This window comes from Mustela putorius, unplaced genomic scaffold (assembly GCF_011764305.1).
Source record: "Mustela putorius furo isolate JIRA1106 unplaced genomic scaffold, ASM1176430v1.1 tig00537269_pilon_pilon_pilon, whole genome shotgun sequence".
NCBI lineage: Eukaryota > Metazoa > Chordata > Mammalia > Carnivora > Mustelidae > Mustela > Mustela putorius.
The window spans coordinates 43496-68907 of record NW_025422407.1 but is presented as its reverse complement, the minus strand read 5'-3'; the positions used below and the strand labels follow the sequence as shown (position 1 = coordinate 68907).

At 45.8% G+C, this 25412-nt stretch overlaps 3 protein-coding genes across 6 annotated transcripts in view; all 3 read right to left on the bottom strand.

The window, feature by feature from the left end:
- LOC101672053 (ribonuclease pancreatic) overlaps window positions 1-25412 on the bottom strand; it is a 126583-nt gene that overhangs the window by 61205 nt on the left and 39966 nt on the right.
- LOC101681265 (zinc transporter ZIP2) lies at window positions 14000-17774 on the bottom strand. 2 transcript variants are annotated; one of them, XM_004758536.3, is made up of 4 exons: window positions 16049-17774; window positions 15736-15866; window positions 15468-15518; window positions 14000-14923 (listed from the first exon to the last, which is right to left on the bottom strand). In XM_004758536.3, exons 1-4 carry the CDS (start codon window positions 16161-16163, stop codon window positions 14294-14296), a joined length of 927 nt encoding a protein of 308 aa, XP_004758593.2. In that variant the 5' UTR covers window positions 16164-17774; the 3' UTR covers window positions 14000-14293. The 2 variants fall into 2 exon arrangements, with proteins under 2 accessions (XP_004758593.2, XP_004758596.1); XM_004758539.3 differs by having other exon boundaries at window positions 14809-14923; window positions 15468-15513.
- On the bottom strand, window positions 17870-24428 carry LOC123390184 (methyltransferase-like protein 17, mitochondrial). 3 transcript variants are annotated; one of them, XM_045073797.1, is made up of 14 exons: window positions 24311-24428; window positions 24038-24191; window positions 23821-23955; window positions 22823-22904; window positions 22263-22344; window positions 21867-21940; window positions 21325-21419; window positions 20724-20794; window positions 20421-20528; window positions 19844-19912; window positions 18920-18974; window positions 18582-18673; window positions 18162-18349; window positions 17870-18087 (listed from the first exon to the last, which is right to left on the bottom strand). In XM_045073797.1, exons 1-14 carry the CDS (start codon window positions 24389-24391, stop codon window positions 17973-17975), a joined length of 1401 nt encoding a protein of 466 aa, XP_044929732.1. In that variant the 5' UTR covers window positions 24392-24428; the 3' UTR covers window positions 17870-17972. The 3 variants fall into 3 exon arrangements, with proteins under 3 accessions (XP_044929732.1, XP_044929730.1, XP_044929731.1); XM_045073795.1 differs by lacking the exon at window positions 18582-18673 and having other exon boundaries at window positions 18924-18974; XM_045073796.1 differs by lacking the exon at window positions 18582-18673 and having other exon boundaries at window positions 18924-18974; window positions 23821-23981; window positions 24311-24427.

The window sequence follows — 25412 nt, the reverse complement described above, 5'->3', positions numbered from 1 at the left end:
CAAATATCATGGAGGACAAGGGGTGATAGAGAGGAGAAGGGAGTTGGGGTAAATTGGAAGGGGAGGTGAATCACGAGAGACTATGGACTCTGAAAACCAATCTGAGGGGTTTGAAGTGGCGGAGGGGGGGTGGGAGGTTGGGGTATCAGGTAGTGGGTATTATAGAGGGCACGGATTGCATGGAGCACTGGGTGTGGTACAAAAATAATGAGTACTGTTTTTCTGAAAATAAATAAATTGGAAAAAAAAATAAGAGACTTTTTGAGCCCTACAGAGAATCAGGGAGAAATAGACACAGAGGATTTAAATATCTCAAAGCAAATCAGCTTCCAAAGCACAGGTTTTAACCCTTCTGCTGCGAACCGGCCCAAGGTCTGTCTCAGTCTCACTTTTCCAAAGACAGAACGGCAGCAACAGACACATCCAACGAGCATCCATTGTGTGCCATGAGCCTGTAACAGTAGAGTGAAGATGGAGGAGGACCAGGGTTGGGGAGAGAGTATCAGCAGAGTTCCTGTCTGTTCCAGGCCCAAGTTTCTTCTTCTGAAAGCAGCAAGTATTCAGTTTCCTTGTATCTTTTCACAGTCTACATAATATACAAGCCTGTACATATATATAAACTTACCAGTATGTATTCAGGTTTGTGTGTGTTTGTATGTGTCTCCTCCATTCTGCTCCAGGGATAGTAGCACCCTATACACAGTGTTCTGCACCTTATCTTTGGGTCACAAACATAGTTAGGAAGGGATGTACCTTACTCTTGTTGGTGACTGCATGATAGTCTATTCTGTTCTATAGTGTTCTATAGCTACTTAATCATTTCCTTAATCAATCTGTTATTCACGGTGTACACTTTGTTCTAATCTTTTGCAACTGTAAACAAGCTGGAACATATGTCCTGGGACAAAATAACAACAAGCCCTGTCTATTCAGCTATTGACAGGCTCACTCTTATGCCCTGTCAGTGTTCCTAGGGTCTGGCCTAGGTTTCTGCACAGTGTGGGTCAGAGGGAGATGTGGGTTGACCACACCAAATCTTCCGGATGCTTGTGGGTGTCATTGGCCCCAAAGAATACTAGGAAAGTATTAATTTTCAGAATATAACAACATGACCAGAGAAATGTTTTCCTTGAAATTGAGAGCCCAGTAACATCTCTGCACATAGAAGTCAACATTATTGTTTTAACATTCTGGTCTTTTAATACTGGAAAGAGTGAAAGCAATACCTGTTTATATGTGTTAGATAAATATAGACACGAGTAAAGTCGACTAATTTAGTTTCTGATCACCTATAGAACATTTTAAGCCAAACTACAAGCACTCGTTTTTAAACAATTTCTATGTGGTAAGCACTTTACTTAAATTGACTCATTTCACCCTCAAAATATCCCACAAGATAGATACTACTATCCTCATTTTAGAATTTCTTCATTTAGTCTAGAGTGCGAGTAGCCCACAAGCGGGGGGAGGGGCAGAGAATCTGAAGGAGAATCCCAGCTGAGTTTGGAGCCCCAGGCAGGGCTTGATTTCAGGACCCTGAGATCATGACCTGAGCGGAAACCAAGACTCGGTCACCTAACTGCACCATCCAGGTGCCCCTATTATCCTCATTTTAAGGATGAGCAAGCAGAGACCCATATAGTTAATAGATAGTAGTGACAGAACTAAGAGTGTCTCCCCAAATCACAGAGTGTTCCCTTTTATTCTGGGCTGCTTCTTAAAGAGATATGGGGTGCAATATATCTTTAGGGTAAATCCTTTCTTTCTTCTTGTCTCTGTTTCTTCATCTCTAAAATAGGGACAGTCATCCGGGATCACTTATCTGTATTATCAGGTTTATTTTCTAGGTAATAATGTTGTTTCCATAATGAAATACGCATTCTAAATGGGAGAGATGGAGAGAATCTTCATTCTGGTGGTTCTCACCCTTTACAACCCCAAGGATCCCTATCATTAATCCTGCCTGTGAAACACATGCTTTTTAAATTTTTTTTTTTTAAAGATTTTTTTATTTTATTTAGAAAAAGAGAGTGAGTGAGCAACAGAGAGAGAGAGAGAGACAGTGAGAGAGAGCACAAGCTGGGGGAAGGGGAGAGGGAGAAGCAAACTCCCTGCTGAGCATGGAGCCCAGTATAGGACTTGACCCCAGGACCTGGGATCATGATATGAGCCTATGGTAGACAGACACTTAACTGACTGAGCTATCCAACACCCAAAACACATGTTTTTAGAACGTACTAAGTAAACTGGTATTTTTATTTTGGGCCATTAATTTGATCACATGCATATATAGTTGTCAAGTGGTACTTCTCATTACCTGATATAAATGGTACTATCTCTACAAAAATGCTTTACATTCAAAGACTTTGTTAGCGCATCCTATTCATCTGTGATGTGAGTAAATGTGTTTTGATTAGGGTTTTGGATATATTAGGTAATATACAGGTTTTATCAGGTGTAGCATACATAGGCAAAAAGGAAGGAGTAGTTTTACACTGGCTCCTGAATTCATATCTTCCGTACAGCTCCTTCTCTGCCCCACCACTCCCTGAGGCTAAAGATACAAACATGGTTTTCCAGTATTAGGCTATTGTTCAAGGCAATGGGAGGAGGATGTTAATTGGAGCTGAGCTTTCAACCCAAACATAAAGGTTTGGTCACTCAATCAATGACTTTTCCTAGAGATGCAGAAAGGCAGCTATTGCATTAAGGAGTGAAATGAGGTAGGATTCCAGGAGAATATTTTTTGAGTGTGTACTAAGATGCCTAAGAAGACTTTATTTTATTTTTTAAAAGATTTCTTTATTTTAGAGAGAGAACATGTGCATGCATATGCACGTGTGAGCTATTGAGAGCAGGAAGCAGGTAGAGAATCTTCCAGTAGACTCCCCAATGAGCAGTGAGACTGTTATGGGGCTTGTTCCCACAAACCATGAGATCATGATCTGAGCTGAAACCAAGAGTCTCACACTTAACTGGCTGAGTTACCCAAGCACCCCATGAAGACTTTAAACCTATGTGGTTATCACTAGTATATAATCCTTGTGTTCCTCTGATTCATAAAGGATCCCATATTAAGTGATTCTTTCCTTTTCTTTTGCATTGGGAAATTGAAGAATTTGAAGGCATTGGAAGTATTTTTGTTGCCCTGCCCTCAAGAAAGAAGAAAAACAACTGTCTTTATAGAACCCTTCATTACTGGAGACCCCATAGGGGGAGAGAGGCTCTGGAGGTTGAGAGATCCTGAGGAGAAGACCTCTGTTGTCCAGCCACTCCAGTGAGGGGACTAGTCTAGCCTTCAGCATTTCTTCTGCTTGGTGCAAAAGCCCTGTTTTGACTGGAATATCAGATAGTCCAGAATGGCTGCCAAAAAGAGCTAGCAAACTGCTTCATTTGGAGATGGAGATCGCAGTGATAATAGAACCCCTCATACCACCTGAATTGGTAGGTCTTGGAGAGCTCTGAATGGTTGGGGTTGTGGTAGGATATGCTTTTCCTGTGTTGGAGATTATTACAGGATAGCCTCCCCAGTCTATCTCATTACATATATGACCTTGTATAATCCTCTCCCACTCTGACCCTGGGCTGCTTTGACTAATGGAAGGTGACCACATACAGCTTCTGTGTTCACTCTTTTGGAGCTCTGAGCATAATATAAAGAAATTCAGCTGTCCTTATCTAGAGATTCATGTGGGGAGATGGGTCCTGGAGGGTCAGTGAACACCAAGAGAGAAAGACCCTATGTACAGTCATCTCATCTAGGGGACTCAATATGTGAGTGAAATAATCTTTTTTTATATATTTTATTTATTTGACAGAGATCATGAGTAGGCAGAGAGGCAGGAAGAGAGGGGGAAGCAGGCTCCCTGCTGAGCAAAGAGCCCAATGTGGGACTCGATCCCAGGACTCTGAGATCATGATCTGAGCCAAAGGCAGAGGCTTAACCCACTGAGCCACCCAGGCACCCCTTGAGTGAAATAATCTTAAATGATAACCATAAGAGCCAGCCCAGCCGACACCAAGTTGTCCAGAGTTGAGCTAACCTAGCTGGGTTCAGCCAATTTACCTAATAATGAAAATAAACAAGTAATTGCTGTTTTAAGTCATAGTAAATCTTTGTCTATATGTATATAGGACATTTGTGTGTTTGTGTATGTGTGTGTGTGTAAGCCTGACACAACATAAGTATTTAGAAGTGCTAGTGGTTTCTTTCTTTGTTTCTTTGCCTTCTTAGATAGCCATAGGGTAGGTAACTGGAGAAGGACGTTGAAGGGGTCCAAGCTACATATCACACCACTCACCATCTGGGACATCCTCCTACAGTTAAAGATATTTTTCCCTCTTGCTTTCCATTGGGCTAGCGGTAGTTGAGAGCAAGAAGAGAAACTCTTCCTCCTTTAGAGATATCTGAGGTTGTCTTGGGAAATCTCAAAAAGAATGAGCGTTATGTAAAGGACTCTAAGTTTCTAGAATCTTGCATTTGTTCATATGTGTGCTGTTTTCTACACACCTGTCATTTATATTCCCAGTATTGTATTTCATTATGTAGAATGGGAATTTTAATCTTTATTTATAAACCAGCTATTTGTGGACTGTGCACTCTATTTCTGAAACTCTTAATCACAGGGTATATTAGGATACATAATCCCCAAGTAGCTTATGGGAAATTAGAGAAACCGAATATGTGATAGAAGTAATATCACTTGTATGAACGTGGTATGGGAGCTTAGGAGAAGGAGGAAGTTATTTTTTCCCTGTTGGATTCAGGAAGGCTTGCAAGAGGGAGCTCCATCTGAGCAGAGCCATGAGGATGAGCAAGGGGTTTGCTGGGTAATAGGGAAAAGATGGGCATTCTTGACACATGGATTGGTGTGGGAAAAGGCACAAAGGTGGGGAAGGTCTAACTGCTAAGAGATAGATGATAAATTTATTCTAGGTGAGAAAAATTGGAATTAAAGTCTTAAACTGGTGTAATATCATCTTCCAACAAAATTAACCCATATAGTGTTTTACTATCTTTCTCTATTCTTATCTGAAAATGCAATCATGTTACTGTTGATGTTCTTCTGTAAATATGGACACAAATTTTGACCTGGACAGGACTGAATGCAGAGCTAGGAGCACTCTGCTTTGTCCTCTTGCTTTGTCAAATTCCGTGATTCCTCTGATTGTTAAGCAAGTTTATTCATATACATGGTATGTGAAGCATTTCTATAGGTGATGAGGATGTAAAAATGAATTAGGTAAAATACAATGCTGTCATGCGTATAATCTCCTTAATGCTTATAGTCATGATTCTACACTCCACAACACCTGAGTGTTTGTGAGGCAGAACTCACACACTGCAGAAACAGTGGGTATAGCTGGCTCAAGAGCCGCTCTGATTGGCTTATCCAGTGGGTTTTTTGTTTTTGCTTGTTATTTTTAAAATAGGGGTTTTGAAGTTAGTCATAACTTATTCAGATGGTAATTTTCACATAGAAAATTTAGATTTTGGCTTGCCTTAAAGCAGGCAAATGTAGGGCCACCATCACCTCAATGTAACTATCAGCTAGAGACTCTTTCTAAAACTGAGACAGATTCAGCTTTTAAAGTGCTACTTTACTCTTGAAACTAGAAACATTTTCACAATCATGAGATTATAAAGGCTGCTTGGTTTTGAACAGAACTGGATAAACATGACCAACTCTTTGACCTTGGTCTTCTTTTTTTCTTTTTCTTTTTTTTTAAAGATTTTATTTATGTATTTTTCAGAGAGAGAGAGCGAGCGAGCAAGCGCACAAGCAGGGGGAGTGGCAGGCAGAGGGAGAAGCAGGCTCCCCACCAATCAAGGAACCCAATGTGGGGCTCCTTCCCAGAACCCTGAGGTCATGACCTGAGCAGAAAGCAGATGCTTAACTGACTGAGCCATCCAGGCTTCCCCGGGTTCTATGTCTTTCCATATTGTCCTTGGGTCTTTCATTCTTCGTGAAAATGTTTTCCAGGTAAAGTTTTTTGAGTTGAAACTTGAGATAAAACTGTTTGTAGAAGGATGTAATGGTTTGAATGACTGGTAGGAATTGAGATGACTGATGTAAGGCAGGACACAAACATTTAAAGCATGAATTGTCATGTGTTTATTTCAGTGTGAATGAATAGTCAATATCGTAAATCACTGGCTTCATATGTATTATTGTTTAGAATCAAGCTGTGTGAAAACATGAGTTGATGAGAACGGAAATGTTAATTAACAATACAGAAGGAATGGAGTCATGGTGTAGGTTGCCTGACGTCTGGGAAATTCTGAGATGAACAGGCTTACCTGGGTGGACGCCCTAATTGTCTGGCTTCTCAGTTTGAACTTGTTTCCCAACAATGTTTTCCAAGAATAGTCATTACTGCTGATATATTTAGCAGTTGGGTCTTTCCCTTTGATGGCTTTTCTGGGGAATTGTAGGCCCCTTAACTGTTAAGATATGTTCTTCGTTCAAAGCCAGGGTTTTCCTTCATGGAGCATCATGCCCTACTCTCTCCTACTTGCCTCATATCCTTCCCTTAAGAGGGTCTAGCTTGGTTGTCTGATAAAGTGTGCAGGCTTTTTAAAAAGACAGCTTGGAGTTTGATTCACAGCCTTGCTATTCACCTACCGCACTGCGACCTCAGACAAGGTGATTGTCTCCCCTTTTCTGCCAGGGAAACAGTAAAATTCTTTCCAGATACACAGAAATATTAAGTCTGATGGTGGGTTACTCTAGATCCTGAGCACTGGTAAAAACACTAGGAAATGTAGAGAGGGCTACCTACCAGACCGTATTGTGGGGCTTAATCCCAATTGCCCAGTCTGAAACAGGTGCACCAAGGATGTGGTGGTTTCCTGGTTTATTTTCAACACTCCCACAAGCCATTCAAATCACGAGTGATACTGAGATATTTTAGGCTGTATTGCACCCATCCATCAAAGCTTCCTCTTAGTTTTAATGAATTAAACTCTTGCTTTCCTGTTAGACCCGAGGTTGAACTACTGGAGCTAGCCAAGGATGGGAGCTACTCCACTGATGTTTGTGGACCGACTGAGCAGTATCCTCCAGGACATTAGCCAATGACCATCAGTCTCAGTGGTGTAAGATCACCCTGTAGTTCTGTGTTGAACTTTTCCCTTGCTCAACTGAAAAACGGCTCCAAGGGAGAAGGATTTGCGTGTTACTTTCCATGTAATACTTAATGTTTTTCTTGATAATATTAAAGGAACAAAAACAACACAACAATAATAAATATACATGTTGCATTAGTGAGGTTTCTCCAGGGAAGCAGAGCTGAGAGGCTATACATAAGGACTTATTATAAGGAATTGGCTCATGCAGTTATGAAGGCTGTCAAGTTCCAGGATTTCTAAGGTGAGGCAGCAAGCTGGGGATGCAGGAGAGCTGATGGTGTGGGCTTCTTTTTTTCTTTCAAGGCAGGCAGGCTTGAGACCCAGGAAAAGCTGATGTTCAGTGCAGGTCAGAAGGCAGAAAAGAGCCGTTGTCCCAGTTGAAGGCCATCAAGCAAGAGATTTCTCTTTCATTTGGGGAAAGGGTTACCGTTTTGTTCTATTCAGACATTCAAGTGATTGGATGAGGTCCACCCACATTAGGAAGAGCACTCTGCTTCACTCAGTTTAACAACATAAATGTTAATCTCACCAAAACTTAAAAAAAAAAAAAAAGGAGTGTGTCTGGCTGACTCGGTCAGGGGAGCCTATGGCTCTTGATCTCGAGGTGGTGAATCTGAGCCCCACGCTGGGTGTAGAGATTGCATAAATAAATAAACTTAAACAATATATTAATCTCACTCCAAATCACCCTCACAGAAATATCCAGAGTAGTGTTTGATTGAACATCCAGGTACACAATGGCCCAGTCAAGTTGACACATAAGGGGTGCCCGCATGGCTCAGTGGTTGGTCATCTGCTTTTGGCTCAGGTCATAATCCTGTGGTCCTGAGATTGAGTCCCGCAGGTCCTGGGATTAAGCCCTGCATCCGGTTGCCTACTCAGTGGGGAGTCTGCATCTCCCTCTGCCTGTCGCTCCCCCTGCTTGTGCTCTCTTTCTGTCAGAAAAATAAATAAAATGTTTTTTTAAAGAACACATATAATTGGAGTGCCTGGGTGGCTTAGTGGGTTAAGCCTCTGCCTTCGGCTCAGGTCATGATCTCAGGGTCCTGGGATCGAGTCCCTCATCGTACTCTCTCCTTGGCAGAGTGGCTGCTTCCTCCTCTTTCTCTGCCTGCTCTCTGCCTACTTGTGATCTCTCTCTGTCAAATAAATAAATAAATAATCTAAAAAAAAAGACATATAATTAACCATCACATATGTATAATACAATAAGTTTTATTTCATGTAGTCAGGCTATTTCTTCTGGATTTAGGTATAATCTTTTAGGAAAATCAGATTTACATTAGTAGAAAAATTCAGAAATGTGAATTGCATTTTCTGTTGAAATTCTTTACACACATGTTCCTACACCTCCATTTTCTCAAGGATTCAGAGAACTATGGAGAGTCCGAGTTGGGAGGAATTTGTTGGGTCTTTCATTCCAAGTCTTTCATTTAGCAGCTGAGGACCAGAATGGTGGGATGATTTGTCTAGCTGACACAGAAAATTGGTCTAGCTGACAGAACTGGGAATTAAATACATGGCTCCTTGATATGAGGACTCCGTTAGGACTATGTGGCCATTTAACCAAATGAGGAGGGTCTACGTGCAATCTGTAGAGGTCTGCAGGTAGTGGGGTGGAGGGAAGGAAGGAGGCAGGAGCTGGGACTGGGTGTGCAAGAGGAGGAGGATATAACGAAGTGAGCTCATCAGTGGAGAACGTAGAGTGAGGAGAAAGGAGAAAGGGGGAGAGTGTGAAATGCTGAGGGTCTGGGGTCTAGGGAAGGTGGGACTGGGGACCTGAATCAGGGGAAGTGACACACAGGTGCCCTACTCTGCCTCTTCGTTCCCTCTTCTGGGAGAGAAAGCGTGACTAAGATGTGGATCCTCTTCCTACTCACTCTTGGACAAGACAGTCTTCTTTTGGTCCAAGAGCTTGGTATAAATATATTTTTAAAAAGCACTTATTTATTTATTTATTTATGTGTATGTCAGATAGAGAGCACAAGTAGGGTAAGTGGCAGGCAGAGGGAGAAGGAGGATCCCTGCTGAGCAGGGAGCCCGATGTGGGACTCAATCTCAGGACCTGGGATCATGACCTGAGCTGAAGGCAGGTGCTTAACTGCTTGAGCCACCCTGGCATCCTAAGGCCATGAACTTGGTAACCAACTCCTCAGACTTCTCGGCTCTACCGCTCGAGGTGAGTGTGAAGCGAGAGCTTTCCCTCTCTCACAGGGCTGCTGCTCCATGCTCAGCAGCATTTGCATAGTTGACCACTCCTCCTCCTTGGTAAGGCTGACGAAAGAATGCAGCTTTTTATGACAGAAGCAAGGATGAAAAGCATCGTGCTCTCAGTCCTGCCTCAAGGCAGACAGTCCAGCTCCAGACTGGTCTCTAGGACGCCACCATCTCCTGGCTCTTCAGCGACCTCACAGAGCATTTTTCTTAGGCCCCTCTGCAAGTTCCTCTTCTTCTCCCTGGTACTCATATGGGGAGAGCCCCAGGGTCAGGGTGTCCATTTCTCTATCCACATATTCTCTCTGTGATCTTATCCAGTCTCAAGGCTTTAAATGCCATTGATAGTCCCCAAATTCCCAAATTTATACCTTTAGTCCAGCTTTCCCTCCTGAACTTCAGACTCATATATCCAAGTGTCCACTTGACATCTTCAGTGTTTGTTTAATAGACACGTCAAACTTACCACGTCCCAAGTGGAAAGACTGATCCTCTCTTCTCCTCCCCTAAAGCTGCTCTTTCATTAATATTCCCCTTCTTAGTCGAAGGTAATAGCATCCTTTTAATCTTGAGGCAACAACTTTGGTGGTGTTCTTGATTCCTTTTTTTTGGTCCCTCTTCCATCCTGTCAGTAAAGTCCGCTGTTTTCACCTTCAAACCTAATCCAGCATCTAACATCCAGCCATCTCTCACTACCTCCACTGCTACCACCTAGTCTGAGAGACCATTTCTTCCCACCAGGATCCTTATAAACATCTGGGACTTGCACTCTCTGCTTCTACCCTTAACTTCACACAGCAGCCCAAGTAATCCTTTCAAAATATAACTCAGATCATGCAACTCTGCTCAGAATCTTCTAATGCCTCATTTCACTCTGAATAAAACCTAAAATCCTTACAAAAGTCCTTATGCTTGGAAGTAATCTGTCCTCCCACACCTTCCCCTTTCAGAACAAATCCCCTACTGTTTATCTTCCCTCTCACTCACTCTTCCTAATGCCTCGTGCCTTTGCTGTTCCGAAAAGACAGGCAGGCTCTCTTTAAGAAATCACCTCCCCTTCCCTAGATATTCTGCAAGGCTAAGGACACTGAAAGGCTAAGCCTCACCTTATCAAGGATGCTTAACTACCCTACTTAAAAATGTGATTCATAGCTTCCCCCATTCGCCTTCCTGTTACATTTTCCCATAGACCTTATGACCTTACCGGTCTATATAATTTACATACTTATATGTTTTGTCTCTCTTTTTCTTTCTTTCTTTTCTCTCCTCCTGCCCTCCCCCCTCCTTTCCCTCCTCCTCTTCCTCCTTTTGGTTTGGTCTGCTGTGTTCTCTGATGAGTCCCACATTCCTCTAGTGTGTAGGTACTCAAGAAATGATTACTGAATAAGGCTCTGCCAACGAAAGGCCCAACTGCCACTACACAATATTCCTGAGATGTCAAGGTCACGGACTGATGTGGGCTACCGGCTAGCCATGACCAGTTCCTCACTCAACTGAATCTCCACTCTGGCCATCCATGAGGCCTAATGGGGGGCCTGGAGGAGACACCCCCTTTCCCCTAAGTGGCAAGTGCAGGTGATCCAACCGCTCTTTATCTGTGGGCACCTCAGTTCTCTTTTTAATGCCTTCTCTCGGAAATCCGCAGCCGTCATCGACACCCGGCCCACCGCCTCTCTCCTAGCCTTTCCAGAGGCTGAGGCCTTGACCATGACGAGGAGCTGATGCTGGCCGCCCTCCTCAACCCTCAATAACCGCGCGTGTAACGGCGCCTTGCCGCCAGCAGGGGGCAGGAACACCGGCTGATTTTCCCCGCCCCGCCCCCGCTCCTCCCCAGCTCCCCTCCTTCTTGGGCACAGTGAGGCAGGACGCCAGGGCCCGCCCGGGGAAACTTTGCGCACGGGGCCGTGGGTGGTGACGCGGTGCTGGGCTTCGATTCGGGAGAGCCAGGCTCCCGCCCGGGATGATGCTCTTCGAGCTCCCGGGCTCCTCGAGTAACACTCGGGCGGCGCGGCCCCTGAGTCCCGAGACACCGGGTCCGCCCCGTTATTCCCAGGTCCCTTCACCCCCACGGTCTCCGCCACCGCGGGGTCGGGTCACGGCTCGCGGAGAGAGTTCTTGAGGTTCTACAGGGAGGGCCTCCCGCCTCCTCCAGAGGCGCAAACCCCGGACCCGGGGGGCGCAGCCCGGGAACCAGGCGCTGCCGGGAGAGAGGGTTGCGGAGGTCGGGAAACCCCAGCTTTCGCCCAGCACCTTTGCCCTCTCGGGCGGGTCCCGCTGTCGCCGCCGCCAGAGCCGGCAGGGGGCGCTGGGCGCCCTTGCCCGCGCGCCAGGGGACCAGAACGTGACCTCCTGGTTCTTCTGTAGAGGTGGCTTGCCAAAGGCTCTTTGAAATTCTGAGGAACACTGCGCGAAACTAAGCCAATAGGCTTCCGATAAAGAGCGCCTACTGTGTACCACGAGCTCTCCATCCTGTCGGTGGTTAGATGTGCGGAAGGCGAGGGTGTGTGCTTCCGTCTGCGGGGCTGCTGCAGGGTGACAGGTGGGGGTGTCTGGGTCAACTCAAGGTTTCATCGCGGTGGTCCTTTTAAGTTTTCTTCCTAACGTCATTGTCTGGACTTTCTATTTACCAGGATCTTCCTTACCGACCGAGAAGGGGCTGCAATGAGGTAGCTTTTTTGACTTTTTCCTTTATAGCTATGTATGCATCGCACATGCAAATGGTAAGCATAAATGCAATACAGAGAAACAAATCTGGTAAAAAGGATGTTTTCCTTTGGTCGTTGTTTGTTAGGCCCCAGTTTCTTTTCCAGACGCAGTTCAGTTTTTTATGTCCCTTCACCGTCTTTATTACATAGATTTAAGTATTAAATATTATTAATATATTTGATGGAATATTCTTCAACCGTCAGAAACATGAAATCTTGGCATTTGGAACAACTAGGTGGAACTGGAGGCGTTATGCTAAGTGACAGAAGTCATTCAGAGAAAGACAATTATCGTATGATCTCACTGATCTGTGGAATTTAAGACACAAAGTAGAGGATCATAGAGGAAGAGAGAAAAAAAACTAGAGGAAACCAGAGAGGGAGACAAACCATACAGACTCTTCATGATAGGAAACAAACTGAGGGTGTCTGGAGGGGAGAGGGGTAGAGGGATGGGGTAGCTGGGTGATGGACGTTAAGGAGGTCACATGATGTAATGAGCACTGGGGATTATATGAGACTGATGAGTCACTGACCTGTACCTCTGAAACTAACAATAATTATATGTTAACTGTTGAATTTAAATAAAAAATCTCAAAATAATAATGAACAAATATAGTATTACAAAAAAATAGAAATAAAAGTTTATTGACAGGGCACATGGGTGGCTCAGTGGGTTAAACGTGTGCCTTCAGCTCAGGTCATGATTCTTGCATCCTGGGATTGGAGCCCCTGGTCTTGAGTGGTCAGGCTCCCTGCTCAGTGGGGATGTCTGCTTCTTTCTTGACCTCTACCCCTCCCCCTTGCTCACATGCTCTCTTTCTTTCAAATAAAGAAAACATTCAAAAAAGTTAATTAACATGTATACATGTGCATGTGTTCCCTCATTTTCCTTCACCGATAATAACAATTATATGCAATGTAGTACACTGTTTTCTCTTTCCCACTAAGAATATATTTTGGACTTATGTCAGTAGCAAAGGTGTACTTGCATAGTATTCTGTTGGTGTACTTTGCATAGTATTCTGTTGTAAGGATATGCATCATATTTTAACCAGTTCCATGTTCAGGACATTATGTTTGTTTCCCAACTTTTACCACTTAAGAGGAATATACTGGAGTATCAGAAGGGGCAAAGTGGGGAGAGTGACTGAGCTCATGGGGTGCACCTTCTCTCCCCTCCTTCTCCACGAACTCTGAGATACTCCTCCATTTCATGGGTCAGGGCACTGGACAACAGCAGATAATAAGCTTTGTGTTTGTCCTTCATAGTTTTTAAGAGAAGCAACACATTGTAGGGGTTCCTCACACTGAAAGATGGCCTAGTGGGGAGGGGCTGGAGGTAGAGCAGCAGGTAGAGCAGGCAGCAGGAAAGCCAGTAAGTTGTGGCAAAGCCCGGTAATCACCCTAGGCATTTATCTGGCGCCTTTCTCCCTCTCCAAACACACTGCTTCTTAATCCCTCAGCACAAGGCAGCTGGATGGAGACAGAGGCTTAAAGAAGAGCTACAGCATCCTTGAGGCTACGCAGGGCTCAGTGTGAAAAATAGGAACCAGAGGGAAGGAGGCTCTATTTAGCCTGATCTCAAGAGTCTGCTGGACACACTGTAGTTGGCCAATAATAGGTATTGGGAGTGGAGTGGGTGTGGTTAGCATAGGAAAAAATCTAGATCCCGTGGTTTCTGTTTTTACACCTCTTCTCTCTAAATGTTGGGAACTCTAGCTCAGTTTCTCAACACCTGTGGGCAAGGCAGGAGTAGGTTGCTGGAATTTCAGCAATGCTCCCATGTATGGAGGCATGGCCTGCAACTGGCAGAATGGCTAGGGGCCTGGATTCCAGGAGAAAATACAATATCCAACAGTCAGCCTTTCCATTCCCCACTCCATCACTTCCTCTCCCAGGCAGCTCCTAGGCTACCTGGAGAAATGAAGTATAGCATGACTGAAGGGGAAGGGTAAAATGGAACATTTTATTATACACAGTAGCAAAAATGGGACAAGAGTTAAATCTAGAGTGATGGTCTTCATATCAATTCTCCAATTTAGAGGCACTCAACCTAAACGTCCTCTTCTCAGTCCTGGCGAAATGGATTCTCATGTAGGAGAAAGCTGTGGTCCAGTTCATGAGGGCGATGCCTAATGAATGCCACTTAGTCTCAGTGGAGGGCCAAACCCACTGGGGAAGTATCCCCAAGGGTAGGAAGGCCATCCTAGATAGGCCCATCAGAAAAATCTAGAATCTCTCAGGCCCACAAGGCAATAAAGGCCATGAAGGCAAAACCAGCGGCTACGCAGCCCCATTTGGCCAGAGGGGCCTCAGGGCCAGCTAGCTCCCGGGGCAGAATTTCCAGGAAGGTGACATACAGAAAGGTGCCGGCTGCCACACCTTGTAATGCAGCCTGGGATAAGCCCTGCCCTGCTTTAGAGTCCCCTTGGGTCACAGCCAGCCCCAGGACTAGGCCCATGGGGGACATGAGAGCTAATGACAGTATGGACAACATGGCCCATCGTGACCTAGTACCTATCCGCACCAGCCGCAGTCCAACCCCAAATACTACGAGCACTTTGTGAGCCAGGACAGCAAGACAGAGCTGAATGGTGGTTGCTACTGTTGGCTGCAGCCCCACGGCTAGCCCTTCAAACACTGAGTGAAAGGAGAGTGAGAGCAAGAGGACGAGGGCCCGAAGGGGGCCCTTTGAGGGTGAGGGTGGGGGTCCGTGGCTGTGGAGTTCAAGGACATGAGTCCCACCCAACTCCTCCTGCACTGTCGTTCCTCCAGCAGCCCCAGGACAGCATTGCAGTGCCAGCGACTCCAGAAAGAAGACAAAGAAGAAGCCCAGGGAGATGATGAGCTCTCCGAAGGGATACTCCATCTAGGAACAGAAAGAGGGTCTGTGAGGTAGGAAGGGAAGAGAAGCAAGGACACTGGGTGGCCATGGGAGTGGGAGACTAAAGAGAATGGGAAGTGTGGGACTATGCCTAGTTAGTAAGAATTGGCCAACTCTTTGCCCTGCTGGCTCTCCCTCTGGTCTGTGGCCTTATTCCCATCTGCTTCAGATGCTTCCAGATTGATGCAGCATATTGGGCATAAAGAAGGGCAGGGGAATGAAGCCAAGAGCAGGTATGGACAGCAACGAGAAGAATCCCTGAGGGACTAAGGGACACCAGCGTAATAGGGTTAGTAATATGGGAAAAGAATGTGAGGCATGTCAAAGGGATGGAGAAAGAATGAAATAGTAAAGCAGAGCTTTTTCTGGGGTTCCACAAACCCAAATGGATTGAGTGGGCTCCTCCTCTCCTCTGAGCTGTCTTGAGCTGAGGAGCAGAGGGGATCCCTGGTTTCCTCACATACTCCCCTCAAAAGGGTCCGGGAGGTTCTCCTCCCCCACTAGGGAGGGACTGGTGGGAGATACTTACCTGAGCTGAATCAACATCATCAGAAGCATTTCCCTCCCTTTCTGTCCTGTTCTAGGGAGAGAAAAGCAGAAATCAGGTGGGGAGCAGCTCAGCTTCCTGTCCTGTCCCTTCAGCTCTGTCACTTTCCCTAAAGTCCAATGTGACTGGTGTTCACCATGCCAGAAAGAGTCTTCTTGCTTTTCCTTCCACCCTTGTCCTCAGCTCTGTCATCTTCCCCCCTCATCATTCTGGCCTCACAGCCCTGCTGCTTACCATTTCTGCTGCTCACCTGCATCTTAAACTTCTGGATCTCTGAGTCAATTCCCTCCAGGGCTTCAGCAGTCATGTGCATGAGCCCTGCTCCCAGGAAAACACCAGCAGAGGTGCAGCCCAGGAGGCTGAGGACCCGGCGGTGACGACCTAAGAAAACGAGGAGTTACAATCCAGTTGGCAATGAGATAGAAAAGGTGACAAAAGAGCAAGCATGTGGCACCCAATCTCCCCAGCTTGGGGATGGTGAGAGCCTCGGAGCAAGGCATCAGGATAGGTGAAAGGGCCATAGTCAGGCTGAGGTTATGGGGCCGGCAGCGGCAGGGCTGTACCTGTGGCGGCATCAATCTGGAACCACTTGAAGCAGATGGGAATAAGGCCACAGACCAGGGTGAGAATCAGCAGGGCAAAGAAGCAGCCAATTTTCACTCCTAGTTGTGGTTCCATCCTTGGGGTACAGGATAAGCAGATGCTTCAGAATAGCAAATGGGAGTTATGATCTCTGAGCAGGAGTGTGGAAGTAGGCGATCAAAGCTGGAGTATCTCCTCTCCCGAGCTCCAGGAGGGCGATGGGATCCTCCTGTTCTGTGTTGCCTCTGCTTGCGCAGCCTTGCATAGCTGACTGGGGCCCTGCCCCAGATTCCCGCCCTCCCCTTTCCAGGAGGCCCCTCCCCTGGCTCACGCCTTCCAGAACTGGGAAACCAGAAACTCCAGACTCCCTGCCAGGCACAGCCTGTGCTGTGTGTCTTCTCCTCTTCACGGACATGACTAATCCAAATGCTAGGGACAGTCTTCTTTCATGCTGGTCTAATCCACAATGGGAGTCTATGGTAGGTCCTTCCTAGCTGTTTTGTACTGGGGACACCTGGTCCTGCCTTATTTAAGACATTTGATCTAAGACTCCCAAACCTTCTCCACCCCACCCTATGTCTCATAGGTTGTTATGCTGATATCTGAACCCTACCTTTTCAGAGGGGATTTGGGTAGGAGGTGGGGTTGAGAGATGGTGTCGCCACCCACCACTCTGTGAAAACTAGTAGATGAGGGGCCTCCCCTCTCCTGTAACCCTAGAGAAATAGCTCCAGGCATGGCAATTTCTAGTGGGGACTTGAGATTTCTAGTATTACAATATTGATTTTGTTCCAACTTTTGACTGTGCCCGTTTCTGGATACATACATATCTTCCACAGCTTATGATGGGATGATGTTCCAATGAGCCCAGCCTAAATCGGGAACCTCCTAGGTTGAAATGCATTTAATATACATAAGCTACCAATCCTAGCTTCAACTAGCTTTAAATGTGCTCAGAACACTTACATTAGCCCACAGTTGGGCAAAATAATTTAATCAAAGTCTTATTTTGTAATAAAGTGTTGATATCTCATGTAATTTACCACATACCGTCCTGGAAGTGAAAACCAGAATGGTTAGAAGTGTGCCAGCCGTTTACCATCGTGATGGAGCGGTTGCCTGGGAGTTGCGGCTGCCCAGCATCACAAGGGACTATCATACCACAGACTGCTGACCTGAGAGAAGAGCCAAACTCAAAATTCAAAGTCTGGCTTCTACTGAATGTGCCTCACTTTCACATCATCTTGAAGTTGAAAATTTGAAAATCAAGCCACTTTAAGTCAGAACCATGTGTACTGAGGGAGAGGGCCTGAGAATTTTAAGACAAAGAAAGGTTCTCTAGCTCTGAAATAGCAAGGCCTAGCGAAAATCCGAGAAATGAACCAAGCAAATGGAAGGATCCTGCCTAGAGCTACAGGGCCACGTGGAGATGGAAAATTCAGTCTTGATGGGTTCAGCTCTTGAGGAAAATGTATCAGGCAAACTCTGGGGGAGTTGATGAACTCTGAGAAAGACAGAAGTAAGGGACGGAGGAAAACACAGAGGCTAGGCAGCCCAGCTTCCCTATTTAGGTAGCCCACCAAACAACTGTGACACGTGCTGAGCCAGCGCTCAGAGACTGGGGGCGGCTTTCCCTACTGCCCCGGATTACTTCCTTGGGAAGACCTGGTAGAAGCAGTATCTCAAAAGCTTGCAACCTGTGTGAGAAGATAAGGCACTGAATATCTTGAGAATTCTCTCTGTTACAGGACTGAACATGAAAACCGACCTCTGTATCTTTTAGGAATCACAAGATCCATTTCTACTCTTTGAAAACTTTTTATTATTATTAAAGCCTCAAGCAAACATACATAGGGCTGCCAGCACTCCCACCCTGGATACCAGGGAGCTTCAGCCTTGGCAGGCCTAAGTAAGAAAATCCTTGTCGTCAGCAGGGGACAGAGGAAGCTCCAACTCTGAAGGTGTGATCACAGGTAAAAGATCTCCCCAGGAGCTGACTCGAGCACAACGATACAAATCCCTACGAAAAAGAGAGGTCAATGTGGGCTCTAGTTTCTTGCCACCTCCCCCTAATTTTGGTCACACTCTTTATACCTGCCATGCTGGCGGGCTGTGATCACAGCATGCTGCATATGTCCATCTGGACAGCACAGGTGACAATGCACATGGCGTGGCCGTTTAAGGACAGGCTGAGTGATACGGGGCCAGCGATTAGCCTCCTCTGGAGACCCCCGAGCAAGAATTACCATTGAGAACTTTTCCTCTTTTTGCTTCTTCTTGTTCTAAGATAAGGATACAGAGAGACTATTTGGAGAAAAAAGAGATGGGAAAAAAAATTGTGATCCCCCTCCCCCATCCCTGCAGCCATTTTCAGATTCTATAAGCCATGTACACCCAGGCCTGCAAACCTCCAGGCTCTTCTCTGACTTCTCCAACTCCTCCCACCTCTGACTCCTTATCATCCTTTTCCCCCAGGCTACTTTCTCCCTGCCCTAACATTCCCAGGAAACATACCCAGCTGAGGGGGATGCAGTGGTAAGCTTGAGAAAAGCTACAGGCCAGGGGCTTAGAGACTGTCAACTGGGGACAGGGAAGTTCATGTGACACTGGGAACACACAAGACAAAAAAACCCCAGAGAATCATACAACTGAAAAACAAAGAGTGACAGAGTTAAGAAGGGCTAGGGCAATGGGAACATAGGAGCTGGAAGCAGGGAGAGCCAAGGCAACAACTAAGAAAGATACTGAATAGGGACACAAAATAGTAGACGGTGGCTTAGCTTTACCCTCTCACTTTTCCTGGCCACAGCTGAGTTTACATCTTTGCAGGCTGGGAAAGGCAGAAGTAATACTCACTGGGGCAAAGACAAAGCCAGGTCGAGGGTCCAAAGGTGACTTCTCTTTTCCCTAAAATAAAAAAAAAATTAAGCTGGGTCTGAGGGGTCTAGTCTCATAACTCAATCTCTCTACTCAGTAAACTGAGGACTCCTTTAACATTCAATTCTAATAATTATTAACTAGGCTCCTTGAGTTAAGCTGGCTGGTTCTCTAATACTCCAAACAAAGAACCTTCTCTTTGTAGTAGGAGAAAAGCAGGAACTTGGCACATAGTATGGTGCTTTCCCTTGTCAGCAATCTCTACTCTCAAAAAAATCCCACTCCAGGACAATTAAATTTATGATTATACACTGGCTCATACTGTCCCCAAAAGATAAGGTTCTTTGCTTAGTAATGCCCTGGATCAAGGGTTGGAGCACTTACTCTTTTTTAAAGGCCTAGAGAGTAGGCAAAATCTGTTTCTGTCCCAACTATTCAACTCTGCTGTTTATAGTATGAAAGCAGCCATAGACAGGACACCTGAGTGGCTCAGTTGATTGAGCATCTGCTTTCATCTCAGGTCATGATCCCAGGGTTCTGGAATCGAGTTCCACACCATGCTCCTTGCTCAGCAGGGAGCTTGCTTCTCCCTCTGCCTGCAGCTCCCTCTGCTTTTGTTCTCTCTCTGACAAACAAAAATCTTAAAAAAAAAAAAAAAGGCAGCCATAGACAAGAGACACACCAATAAGCATGGCATATATGAAAATAGGTGGCAGGCCAGATTTGATCCACAGGTCCTGGTTTGCTAATCACTATCCAATCTCATAACAACTTTATATGCCTAATACCCTGAGAGTCACCCTTACCATTGGATGACAGAGTCTCTCCAGTCTTAAGGGAGCAGCAGTGACCACTGACAGATGGTGGGACAGGAGTGAAAGAAGGAGAAAGACTCTTACCTTAAGGACGAGGTCCCTGGCATCCATAAGAAGGCAGTGCCCAGCTTTTGTTCCATTCTCTACCAATACCTGTTCACAAAAAAGGAAAATAAGCATAAGCTTTGAATTACATGAAATCATAAATGCTAGCAGCTCTGTAAGACATTAACAGATACAGCAGAGGGCCCTAAAGGAAAGGGCCATCCCCACATAAGATGGGAATGGAGAGCCTAAAAGAGGGACAAAGGGATCTATGCATGATAAAAATGGTCAAGAATGAACACAAGTTTTGGAACGCCTAGGTGGCTCAGTCGGTGGTTAAGTGTCTGCCTTCAGCTCAGGTCATGATCCCAGGGTCCTGGGATAGAGCCCCACCTCTGGCTCTCTGCTCAGTGGGAAGCCTGCTTCTCCCTCTGCCTACCTATCACCCTGCTTGTGTTCTCTCTCTTTGACAAATAAACATATAAAATATTTAAAAACAAGACAAAAACACACACTTAAAAAAAAAGAATGGTGCAAGTTTCGATGGAGAGAAGGAAATGCATGAAACCCATGACACTGCCTTAAAACTTGAAGGGAAAAAGGAATTTCAGCTCACCAGAAAATGACTTGTCTTGCGCCATAGGGTTTGGACTAGTTCAGTGCGGTCAGCCTTGCTGGGAAGCTCACTTAAGGAGAAGGCTGATACCACCACATCGAATTGTACCTGATAATCAAGGAAAAAAAACGTGAGAGATGTGACATCCCCACTCCTGACCCTCCTTCCAAGAACCTAACAAAGTTCTATCCCCTTATATTTCTTCTGTTTTATCTATAACACTCAAGGCTGGGTTGCAAAGCTGAAGCCACGGTTTTCCATCTGCCAAATTCCACATTTAACACTCTAAACATTGGCACTTGCCTTGGGTGATACAGGTAGAAACTGTCTGAAGAAGACACCTGGAACATAAGGCTCCCCAGATTCTGAACCACCTGTGGAGTAAAGCAGAGGCGCAGCAACTTTGAGTGTACAGGTATAAACTGAAGTGATCTCTCGGTAAGAAATAGGGTCCCAAGGCTAAAGAAAACCACAAGGCACCCAGGTGGCTCAGGTGCTTAAGCGCCCATCTTTGACTCAGGTCATGATCCCAGGGTCCTGGGATTGAGCTCTGTGCCCTGCAACAGGCTCTGTGGTAGGGCTCCCTGCTTGGTGGGGAGTCAGTTTCTCCCTCTGCCCCTACCCTGGCTCATATTCTCTCTCTCTCTCTCAAATAAATAAAATCTTAAAAACAAAAACAAAAACAAAGGGCAGGGAAACACTGGGTTGCCTGTCCTGTTTATCTTACCACCCCCCCACAGTCCAGCAAAGACCTCTACAACCCTCTGCTTGACCACAACACTGGAAAGAAATTAGACTCCTCTTTAACTTTCAGCCTTCCTCTACTCCCCAATAAAACAACTTTTTCATTCTCTGCTTAACTCCTTCAACTTTGAAGAAACCCTTCCTTATCTTCCGTCCTCACCTTTCAGTAACTTTTCTGCCAAAACCAACATAGCAGCTGAGCTGTCCACACACAAATATTCACGTAGGCTCTGGCCCCAAGCACTATGAGCAGCCCTAAGATGGCAAAATATAAATCACCATTTCCAACGACAAAGAGTCATCCCTACTAGAGATCCCTCTGTCCCCAACCCCAACCCTGGGAAACAGAATATGATCTTAAAATGGTTGGAAAAACTAACAGTGCCATTTTCTTACTTCATTTACTACTCCTTAAAAAAGGTCAGGCTCAAAAAAACTACTTATAGGTAAAAAAAAATCTTGGTGCTATGCCCAAAACTAAATTCCTTTCCTTTTTTATCTTTCTAAACATGGGTCTTTTTTCACTTGAAGTTTCTTTAAGTTCTGGCCCTAATCCATATACTTTCTTATGCCTTACCAATCTGAGCGAAGAAACATTCTAGTTCCCAAATTTCCTATTCTCCCTCTGGTTCCCTAGTCTCTTGGAGTGTTATACACATGGCTCTATAGAGCTAGAATTGACAGAGACAGTAAGATACTTACCAAGTGACAGAACCAGTACCCGAGCCAAAATCCATTAAGGTTTGAGGCTGGAACTCTGGAACTCGAGCCTGGATCTGAAGAAATATGTAACACTCCACAGTAGGGGAAGCAGACCCTTATTTAGGGCCACTATGAATTAGGGGACCATGACAGAGCAGATGAGATGTGAATGTTTTTTGAGATATAATGTAAACACTTTATAGACTGGGAATTTCCTAAAACAATGATTTTAAACATTCCTTGGGTCATGAAACCCTTTCAGAGGATAAAGAGTCTCTCAAAAAAAAAAAAAAAAAAAAAAAAAAGACATGCAATTTCCCAAGAACCATACCCCAGGAGACTACTTTATGGATAAGGGAACTGACGGTAACAGGTTGGAAGCTGAGGGGCTTTCACCTCATGGAATGCCCTGGAGACTGCTGCAAAGCCACCATCCAGTCTTGCTGCCATATATACCAGGCTCAGGCTCTCATTGTAGCTGCCAGAAAAACCAGAGAGTCACACCTACCAGGAAATAACCTCCATCCCATAGTTAACCTTCTATATTTTTAGGAATGAAATCTTTGGAAAGGGCTCCTCCAGCTCAGTACTTTCACTCCTTAAAAGAGAGAAGTCCTGGGGCACCTGAGTGGCTCAGTGGGTTAAAGCCTCTGCCCTTGGCTCAGGTCATGATCCCAGGGTCCTGGGATCTAGCCCCACATCGGGCTCTCTGCTCAGTGGGGAGCCTGCTTCCCCTTCCCCCCCCCCCCCCCGCCCTGCCACCTGCCTCTCTGCCTACTTGGGATCTCTGTCTGTCAGATAAATAAATAAAATCTTAAAAAAAAAAAAAATAGAGAAGTCCTGAGTTTCAAACCAGGTAGGCTTTTCAAACAGGAATTGTGTAATAGCACTTCCCCAGTCTCCTCCTAGAGACAAGATTTTTTTTTTTTTTTTGGCAGCCCTTCTAGCCCCCTTACCTCAGTTCTTGCCAATGGTATGTAGTTTTGCGCAGGGCTCGCAGCACAGCTTCACGAAGTTTCTCCTCCACTTGACCTAAGTCTGTGGTGAGAACATGAACTGAGTGAGGACCTAGGAAGACCAGGGCTCAGATCCAATATCTGAATATGCTGCTTGTCCATTCCTCTGCAATTTCCATCCTTCCCCTTAAGCAAAATCTCAAAGCTTAAGAAAATGCCAAATCTAGAGAAAATTTTTGGGAAAGAATAACAGCAACCACCACCATTACCACCAGAATGCATGAGACAGTATTTTGCCTCTACCAGCAGTTTAGTCAACAAGATCAAAACCATCCCACAGGCTTTGCTCTCTTTTAAAGGGAAGTGTCTCAAAGATTTAAAAGGATAGGATAAGGACAATATTTTGTGGATTTCCTCAGGTCCCCTAAACTTTAGTACGTGACATCTCCAATGTTCCTAGAGGGAAGAAAGGGGTTTGAAAAATCTCATCTCAGGATTGTGTTCAGCTCAGTATTATTTTATCTACTGAGCACCTATGAACCAGGTAACGCAGGGAACACAAAGATGAATAAAAGGCAGGTCTGTAGTATTAAGGAGCTCACACTCATGAAAGTAACTTGATGAGTTAGACTCATTCTCCTATCCCTGAAGAGCGTTTCAGTACTGGACAGGGAGCCATACAGGGATTTTATTTCACTTTAATAAAAACTTAAACCGTCCTAATCCAATGGATTTGCAGGATAAAACCCCGAAGACCTAGACTTTGACAGGATACTGAAGTACCTTGCTGACCTTTTACAAAAATCCCAAGAGCAACCTCGGAAACTATTCTGTTTTAGCAAGGCATCACTGTAACAAGCAGCCGCAGCCAGAAAATCAAACAGGAAACCGCAGTATCTGTTTGTCACAGATTCTCAAACAGATCTGTAAAATTATTCCTTGCTCTTAATTTCCCACCGGTATTTCAGTTGGGCCTACTCTTTATTCTTAGGCCCCACCTGGGTTTTCCAGGAATTTCTTCTCAAGATGGACAGCCCGTCTTTGCAACTCCTGGGGCTCTACAGGTAAACGCCGGCTCCACAGATAATTGGTCAGTGCTTGCACCTGCTTCTCCACATTGGGCATCGGGCTCTCTATGGGCCAAAGATGAAACGCATCACTTAATGCAGACACAGTGTTTTGCTTCTCGGGTTTCCGCTTCCCACCGGTACTCACCGAGCAGCAGGAACTGCGCAGCGGCAGCCAGTGCTGGCGGCACCTTGATGCATGGCAGCTGCAAGATGCCGGGGTGCCGGCGATGGGGCGTCTTTCCCAGAAAATCGGAATTGTTATCGACCTGCGATATGCCCGGAACGACGGCAGCGAGCGTCTGCAGGCCGGGAAAGAAAAGCTGATTGCAGGGCAGAGGGAAGGCTCTGGCCTTCGCTAAGGAAGAGGCTATTCCTGAGATCCAGAGTTTCTCCGAGAGCAGGGAAAGCAGACACTCACGCGAGACTGGGGAGCTTCTCCACTGCCGAGGCGCCACCTGCTACACGACAGCAGATGCCTCAGTCCCCTCACGGTCGCCATGGCACCGGAGGCGAGCAGGAAACGGAAATGATGAGACCCGTGACGCACACGGAGCAGTGTCAGCCAATGAGAAGAGCGAGTGCTTATAGTAGCCAATAAACAACCGATATGTAAATCACCTCGGAGGGTAACGGTACGTGGGTGGGGTCAGGCTTTGGGTTCCTGTGTAAACAGTCCCCCGCGAAGTGGCCTCAGGGTTGTGCGGGGTTTGGTCTAGATGTTCCGAGGTCGAGGGGCGGGGTGGGGACGGGCCCTTTTCTGGACTCTCTAGAGAAGCGCCATAGACAGGAAAAGACTATTTCCGGATGTATTACTAACCTGTGTTCCTTGCTTCTCTCTCTCTCTGGAGAACCTCTGAAGTCTTGGGATTTTTTTGTCCTGGTGTGTGAGAATGAAAGACCTGCGGATCCCCTTACCCAAGAATTCAACATTGCCACAGGATGCAAACAGCAAGACGTTCTTTATTGTTTCGCAGGCGCCTGCGGGTGGTCAGCTCCTGCTAGCTGAGCACACCAGGCTGGGGTAGTGCAGGATTTTTCTGGACAAACAAGTTTCGGGAGGGGCTGAGCTGATGATTGATAGTTTGAACAGGCATACTTGGCGTCAGTGGAGTGGATCAGGGGACCCACGTGCGAAAGCAGACAAAGCAATCTTACAGAAGCAGAACTGGCGGGTTAGCCCACGCATGCGAATGAAAGCACTATCAGGATATTGAAGGCCTGGTTACTATCAAGCCAAGGCCATTTTCCCTCTAATGAGGCACTAACATAAAGACAATTGGGAGTCTCCTGGTGAAATGTTACATTCCTGCTATCAAACGTAAGGTAACTTCTTTGTTATAAATCTCAAGGACATTTGCAAACCAAGGGAGACTCCTACCCTGCAGGACTGTGATTTCTGCAAGTTAACTATTTATAATGCTACACATATGGAGGGGAGCGGGTGAAGGGGGGGGTGCAAGTCGCCAGCTTTTGCTTTGTCCTCAGCCAGCCTCTTGCTCCTTAGAGTTGAGGGTTTAAGC

Bases quoted from the DNA above. Each gene is read 5' to 3' on its own strand.
- LOC101681265 (XM_004758536.3), bottom strand. From the start codon at position 16,163: ATGGAACCACAACTAGGAGTGAAAATTGGCTGCTTCTTTGCCCTGCTG. The intron at 15,867-16,048 runs GTACAGCCCTGC...TCGTTTTCTTAG, and splicing joins CCAGATTGATGCCGCCACAG to GTCGTCACCGCCGGGTCCTC. The intron at 14,924-15,467 runs GTAAGTATCTCC...TTCTGTTCCTAG, and splicing joins ATGATGTTGATTCAGCTCAG to ATGGAGTATCCCTTCGGAGA.
- LOC123390184 (XM_045073797.1), bottom strand. From the start codon at position 24,391: ATGGCGACCGTGAGGGGACTGAGGCATCTGCTGTCGTGTAGCAGGTGG. The intron at 21,420-21,866 runs GTAAGTATCTTA...TTGCCATCTTAG, and splicing joins GGTACTGGTTCTGTCACTTG to GGCTGCTCATAGTGCTTGGG. The intron at 18,674-18,919 runs GTATTACTTCTG...GTGTGTTCCCAG, and splicing joins CTTTGTCTTTGCCCCAGTGA to TGTCACATGAACTTCCCTGT.